Here is an 8051-nt window from a genome sequence, read left to right on the forward strand (position 1 = left end):
ATATGGGGAGCAATATTATAGGCAGAAACATGGGTGTGCTATGGGGTCTCCAGTTTCTCCTATTGTTGCCAACCTGTACATGGAGGAGGTAGAAAAGAGAGCCTTGACGTCCTTTTCAGGGACACCACCAAGTCATTGGTTCAGGTATGTTGACGACATCTGGGTTAAAATTAAATCTCAGGAAGTCCAACATTTTACTGACCACATCAACTCTGTGGATAAATACATCAAGCTCACGAGAAGATGTAAAAAATGGCCAGTGGTCATTCCATATGTTGAGGGAGTATCAGAGAAACTGAGACGTTTATTTTCTAAACATAATGTCCCAGTGGCTTTTAAACCCCAAAATACATTACGGCAAAGACTGGTTCATCCCAAAGATCCAGTCCCCCGGCACAAACAGAGTAATGTTGTGTATGCTGTTCAGTGTCAGGAGGGCTGTGATCAGTCTTACATCGGGGAAACAAAACAGCCACTGGCCAAAAGGATGGCCCAGCACAGAAGATCAACATCATCAGGCCAGGATTCTGCGGTCTACACTCATCTCCAGGCCAGCGGTCACTCTTTCAGGGATGAAGATGTTCACATCCTGGACAGAGAGGAACGATGGTTTGAGAGAGGAGTAAAGGAGGCCATCTTTGTGAAAAGAAATCGTCCATCATTAAACAGGGGTGGAGGCCTCCGGGTTCAACTGTCCCCCTCTTACAATGCTGTAATTGCTAGTATCACTCAGCCCTCTGTGAACAGTAAACAGCCATCAGTGTGCTAATGATCCATTGTTAGGCTGATGGTCCTTCTTGAGCATGTGATCAGCTGGTTTTGGTTGTCAGCAGCAAAACTGGTTGATCCACTCTGATACGGTGCTATTTAAGAGACTGAGCTGAATACAGCTCCTCAGACTGAGGAAGTCTCTTGGATGAGAGACGAAACGTTTCTACAATTTTTTGTTGATTTGCTTTGTTTTGTTTTTTTGAATGTCCAGAGGACCAGATTTAACTTTTTTAGATATTGTTGTCATTGTTGTCCATTGTGTCATCATTCTTTGTTGAAATCAGGTCTCTCTTGTAAATGAGTCTTCGAGGCTCAATGGGATTAATCTGTCTAAATAACGGTTGAATGAATGAGTTCATTAAAAAAAAAAAGATTATATATATATATATATATATAACTGTAGTGAACTTGACCTAAGGTCAAAACCCTTGACCTTAAGAACCTTGTGGGACAGAAACTGTCATTTCATTGATTTGAATCCAGAAATACAGGTTCACCCATCCTGAGACTTTCTTTCTTGAAAATTCAAGTGAAAGAACACTCTCTTTTCTATTATCATTACTGTTTTACAAATGTTTGATAATCAAAGTGTTTTAGTTCAAACATTTTAGATGTTACAGTGAACTAATCAATTTTATTAACTGTAAAACAGTAACAATGATTTTTTAGTTGCTTATGCAAAGTTAGAATTCATGTTAAGGCCTGTTACAGAGTAATTATGCATTTTCTGATTTTCTGTCTTTGAATGAGCAGTGTACGTTTGTTCCAAGGTCGGAGCCGAAGCAGACAAGTGTTGGAACAACTGTCTTGTTTTTAAATCCTCTCAGACGTAAACAGAGAAGTTGGCACCTGTTTCTCCAAACTCGCCCAAACATTTCTCTCGCCTGTCTGGGGAACATTTTCAATCTGTTCCAATAACATTCTTGCTGTTTTCTGACTTCTAGTAACCTCTTACGTCACAAAACACACCCCTGTCTGGTCGACATTGACCAATCAGGGACTCCCAAATGAACCGGAAATAGAGCTCTTTAAAATGTCGGTACTTCCTAGTTCTCCCAGTTCAGTGAAGGGTTCTGTGAAGTGGCTGTTCTGTGAAGTGGCTGTTCTGTGAGTTGCTGTTGGGTCGCAGTTGCCGTTGGAGTCGGGCTGGAGAGTTTGCAGCTCCAGTCGTTTGGGAGAACAGAAGTCCAGCCATGATAAGGCTCTTCCGAGTTTGGGATTATAACATCTTCCACCTCTGAGTGGAACTTCTGAAGAACCCCACTCATGTGAAGTCCACCCGTTGAGGTGAACTGTTGTTGACGAAGTCCCATCACCACTCCGGATATATCTCTGCCATCCTACGGAGACGCTGAAAGGTAGCGTTAACTGGAGCTCCTCTTCCGCTGATTCATCGTCAGAGAGGTAAATGAGTCTAGTCCACTACCGAGCGTACCGAGGAAAGCTGGGTCGGATGGAGGGTGTCGTCCTGTCAACACTTTTCACTCATACACACCACATTCTCCCTCATCCATCTTTCACTCCCACTAAACTTCATCTTTCCATCTTTAAAAATTCTTCTATCAAGTAGAAATCATTGACAGATATTTTTAGAAATGTCTGAAGCAATGTTCTCAATCACCGCCGTGTGATTTGATGTCTGCTGTTCTGCTGAAAAGTGAAACAATCGCCGTATTGTTTCTCACTACCTGTAAAGCTGATTAATTATGTTGTTATTTTCATATTTTGCCAAATTAATGTAAATGTTTGATGTTAAACTTTGATTCTGTAAATAAATGACCACATTCATTTTGATGGGTCAAAGATAAATAACGTCTCACGTTACATTTTATTAAATTCAATGCACTTTTATGTACAGTCCAGAAAAATGAAAGAATCCGTTTTAATTGATGAATATATCTCAGCATCTGTTCATCTACATATATAAATAAATGGTAAATGGACTGTACTTATACAGCGCCTTTCTATCTTATTGAGATACTTGAGATACTCAAAGCGCTTTACACTACAATCTGTGCCCTCATTTACCCATTCATACAGCACTCTATTTGATCTCTACAAAGCTAATTGAACAAATCATTCTAAAGAGACTAATCAGTGCTTTTATCACATTCATACACCGATGGGACACACATCGGAGGAAACTAGGGGTTCAGCGTCTTGCCCAGGGACACTTAGGCATGTGACTGCTGGTGGATTTGAACCCCCAACTCTTGCATTGGAGGTCGACTGGTCTAGCCACTCAGCCACAGCCGCCCCTATATATGGCATGACATTAAGCCAAACAGGAAGTTTTTTTTTTTTTTTTTACTTTATTAACTTTATTATTGTTATTCATTATTATTATCCATCCATTCATCCATCCATTATCTTTACCCGCTTATTCCATTTTGGGTCACGGGGGTCGCTGGTGCCCATGTCCAGCAATCACTGTGCGAGGGGCGGGGTACACCCTGGACGGGTCGCAAGTCCATCACAGATTATTATTATTATTATTATTATTATTATTATTATTATTGTTATTATTTACTTTATTTTTCAAATGTAATTCAGTTTTTTTCAAATGTTGTGATTTTGTAGTTTTTGTTGTTTTTGACAAATTCCATTTTTTTCAAATGTTCATTTACACCTTAGTGCCACCGTACTCCTCCACCCTGCTCTAAAACTGTAAAACTATTGGTGCTAATAGCGCGTGGCTGTGTCTCTGTCGCTCCCCCCACCTCTGAAACTGTTGGTTTAAACAGTGCACTGCGCGGCTCAGGACGTGTCTCCATCCATCGTCCTCCCCCCCGGGACAAAAATCACGGACGAGATGAGCACCCCACCATGGCAAGTTATCTAGGGGAAACACTGTAATGACTAACTGCTGGATGTCCGGCCCCTGAGCTGCTGGCTTTCAGTAACTGTGGCCCCCTGAGCAGTTTTGTTGAAGGGCACTGATCTAAACCATCATGAAAACTACAGTCACTTCACACATTTCTAAGCGACAGGGGACACTGGCATACCACTTGTTATTTTGATGCTACTGTTGATGGGTGCAGTGCCATCAGAACCAGTGGTGTCACTTTGTAACAGAGCTACGATGGTGAAGCTGAACATACCCAAGAAGAATCAGAACTGCAAACTTTCCTAGTTTAAGGATGGATTCCCAGTCACGAACCTCAACCACATGGCTTGTGATCATGAAGAGCACTCCGACAGGCAAATACCTGAAACCCAAACCAAGAAGAAAAAAAGTGCAGAGTAATTTGATTGACTTTACTATTTGCTGAGGAAATACAACAGCTGCTTTATGTACGTGTAACAACTCCAAAAATTAAACTTTGAATCTAACCTAAAAAAAAATTCTAAAATCCCTTCAGGCAGCTAAATACAACAACTTTTAATGTCAGTATTGAAATCAAAAAGACTCTTGGATTCCTAATTTAACTCGAGATTTAGGTACACGTTATGATCAAATATCACGGTTGATATGGTTTTTTGGGTTTTACCACAGGATACAGATAACCATAATCTTCACTGCCTCGTTGATGAGTTTAAGGAACTCCACAAATGTTTCTCCTTCTTTTCCAATCTTTGCAAGCAAGATGCCAGAAATGAAAGCCCAGACAATTAGGCCCACCATGTTGGTTCCAGAAACATAATCATCTACCCATCGCACTTCTGTAACATTCTGCAAAAAGAATACAAACACGTCTGCACTGTTGAATAAAGCTTTATAAGATGGTAAACTAAACAATGACCAGGAGAAAATATTTACCATTGGCAGACCAGTATCGGGGTCATCTTCCTCAACTTCAACTACCACCCTCTCGGTTTTGTACTATGAAAAGAAGCAGTGTTTGTTTCACTAACAGGACAGGAGAAGTTAGACAGTGAGGTGTAGGCTTGAATTAAAACTTACCTGCTCAAAGCAAGCCTTAATCAAGTTCACTGGAATCATGTTCCTGTGAACAAGATAAAAATGTTGAGTAATGTGACAATCTGTGTCTGTCGTGTTTCTTTCTTTAGATTTTTGTGTTTTGTGTATCATCTGTTCTGCCTTCCCATGTTTTCTTTCCTCGTGTTTCTTCACCTGTTCCCAATCCCAATCACCCCAGGTGTTCATCATTGTGTCTCGTAAGTATCCTTTTAAGTTCAGCGTCTGTTTCCTCCTTGTCCGTGTATTTTGCTTCCCACAGTCATTGATGCTCTGTTCCTCGTCTCTCCTTATGATCTCCATTCTTGAAAGATTTTCTGCCACATTTTCTATTTTTAATTTTTTTCTTCTTTCGGCTGCTCCCTGCATTAGGGGTCGCCACAGTGAACTAGGTCGCATGAAGACTTGGCAGTTATTTTTACGCCGGATGCCCTTCCTGACGCAACCATGGACCACCGAGCTATCACAGCCCTCTGTGTGGAGCAGAGAGCTGCTATCTAGGACACCCGGAGGAGCAGATGGTGGGGGTTACGGGCCTTGCTCAAGGGCCCAGAGTGGAACGAATGAGGGTGGGGGCAGGTGTGGGTGCTTCACCTATCCCACCCACATTTTTTATGTTGTTGGTACCGGAGCATGAACCAGCGATCTTCCAATCACAGGCCCACCTTCTCTAACCTCTGCGCCACCACTACCCATTTGCTGCCACATCAGCTTCTTTTCCCCATTTATTAAATTACTTTCTTTATTTTACCTTTGAGATCCCTGCTTCTGTCTGCACTCTGGCTATTGAACCCAGAGTGCAGACCAGTGGAGAACATGATAAGTAAAAACTCAAGAAATATAGACGAAATGGTTTACCAAACAGAGCGTGTCCAGAAATAAAAAAAATAATTTTATAGAAATGTTCCAAGGCGGCGGCATGGTGGCGCAGTTGGTAGAGTTGCCGCCTCTCAGCGAGCAGGTTTCCCCAGTTCAAATTCCATCCAGGGGCCTTTATGGGTAGAGTTTGCATGTTCTCTTCGTGCATGCATGGGTTTTCTCGGGGTTCCCAAGGTTTCCTCCCACAGACAAAGGCATGCATGATAGGATGATTGGTGACAATACCTAGGGTCAATTGGTAAATTGGTGTGAGTGAGAGAGTGAATGGTTGTTTGTCTCATTTGTCTCTATGTGTCCCTGTGATGGACTGGAGACCTGTGCAGGGTGTACCCTGCCTCTGGCACAGTGATGGCTGGACATGGGCACCAGTGACCCCCGTGACCCTAAAAGGAAGAAGCGGGTAAAGAAAATGGATGGATGGATGTTCAAGGCCCAGTATTCCTTAGGAATGCAGATTATCTGCTGCCTTTTAAACCATCATTTTAAACTATGACCATCTTAAGATGGGAAATGACAGAGATATAGATGTTTAATTCTGCTCCGGCTGTTTCTTCTTCAGGGGTCTCCACAGCGAGTCATCTTCCTCCAACTCACTCTGTACTCTGCATTCTCTGTCCTCACGCCATCTCCATGTCCTCTCTAAATGCATCCAGATATCTCCTCTTTGTCTTTTTTCCTGGCAGCTGCATTTCTAACATCCTTCTACCAATATACCCACTGTCCCTCCTCAGGACATGTCCATACCATCTCAGTCTGGCTTTTATAACTTTATCTCCCAGTTGTTCAACTTGTGCTGTACCTCTGATGATATCATTCTTAATCTTATCCATCCTTGTCACTCTTACGGAAAACCTCAACATCTTCTCCATGTCTCTGTCTCTAGACCATACAACATAGCTAGTTTCACCACTGCCTTGTAAACTTTTCCTTTGACCTTTGCTGACACCCTTTTGTCACAAATCAATCCTGAAACTTTTTTTCTATCCACTCCATCCTGCCTGAACTATTTTTTTCACCTCTTTTCCACACTCCCCATTTTCATGGACAGTGGACCCCAAGTATTTTTTCATTCATTCAACCTTTATTTATACAGGCTAGCCTCATTGAGCCACGGGGACTCATTTACAAGAGGGACCTGTTTCAGTCAGAACATATGAAGTACATACAACAAAACTTGAAGTCCTGCACCTTTGTGACCTCTGCTCCTTGTAGCCTCACTGTTCCAGTGGCCTCCCTCTCATTCACACACGTACGCAGTCTTACTACAGCTGACTTTCAGTCTCTTCTTTCAAGTGCATACATCCACCTCTCCAGGTTATCTTCTCTGTTCTCACCAGAGATCACAATGCCATCTGCAAACATGATAGCTATCATAGTTCTAGATGTTTTAAATAAACCAAACCAACTGTATGTGACATATTGGGAGATGCAATGACTCTCAAAGTATGTGTTAAGGAAGACTGTCAGCTACCAGCACAACAAAGTTTAGCTAAATATTAGTAAAATTGACTGAGTTATAACCATTTCTTTGTTTCCTAAAGTCACTTGGCTGAAGCAGCCATAGGGTGAAGGAATCTCATCGACTACTACAACAAGTTTTAGATTAACATTGGTACAACCGAATAGGTTTGAGACATTTTTGCTTTAGCTAATGTTGATTAGCTGTGGAGACTGTCTTGAAAATTGGTAAATTGAAAAAGCTGCAGATGTACATTCACTGATTATTTTCTGAGCATTTCATTAAATTGGTCATTGGGATTGTGAGATATTTTGCAGACAAACTGGGTTAATGCCAATAGTTAATGCCAGTAGTTAATGTCAAATTTATAAGCACTCAATGTGTTGTGAAAGACTCAGCTACAACCACACCAAATTTACGCTTAAGTTCTTTAAAATTGATTGACAATCAGTTTTGTGATACCAAAGGTCACTTTGCTGTGGAAGCTTGGCTCCAAAAGTTAATAAGTGGTAGTTGTACATCTGCTGTACTTAGTTGTACTTTCTTAAAGGTTTAATGAGATATACAGTAGTCCCTCGCTACTTTGCGGTTCAACTTTAACAAACTTGCTATATCGCGGTTTCTCAACACACAAATCATATTTTAAAAAAAATATTAACAATTGTACACGACACAAGATTATCAAATTTAATACTACTCAAATGATTGGGACAGTACTGTATACTGTACAATAAAAAGTTAACGAAAAAAATGAAATATCCTGATGCATGCTCAATAATCCAGGTAGAAAAATCCAAAAAAGTTCAATCTGGTCCTCTGGACATTCAAAAAAACAAAAAACAAAACAAAGCAAAAAAATATAGAAACGTTTCGTCTCTCATCCAAGAGACTTCTTTAGTCTGAGGTGCTGTTTTCAGCTCAGTCTCTTAAATAGCACCTTCTCAGAGTGGATCAACCAGTTTGCTGCTGACAACCAAAACCAGCTGATCACATGCTCAAGAAGGACCATCAGCCTAACAATGG

General features: G+C 41.2%; 1 protein-coding gene across 1 annotated transcript in view; it reads right to left on the bottom strand.

The window, feature by feature from the left end:
* Positions 1-8051, bottom strand: part of LOC119419394 (excitatory amino acid transporter 3-like) — a 90828-nt gene that overhangs the window by 44513 nt on the left and 38264 nt on the right. Inside the window, exons 5-8 of the mRNA XM_037686702.1 lie at positions 4676-4718; positions 4532-4594; positions 4263-4444; positions 3873-3980 (exon numbers count right to left, since the gene is read on the bottom strand). Of these exons, the coding sequence (XP_037542630.1) occupies positions 3873-3980; positions 4263-4444; positions 4532-4594; positions 4676-4718 (396 nt within the window). The remainder of the gene's footprint in view (positions 1-3872; positions 3981-4262; positions 4445-4531; positions 4595-4675; positions 4719-8051) is intronic.

This window comes from Nematolebias whitei, chromosome 13, assembly GCF_014905685.2.
Source record: "Nematolebias whitei isolate Nwh7 chromosome 13, NemWhi1, whole genome shotgun sequence".
NCBI classification, from domain to species: Eukaryota; Metazoa; Chordata; class Actinopteri; order Cyprinodontiformes; family Rivulidae; genus Nematolebias; species Nematolebias whitei.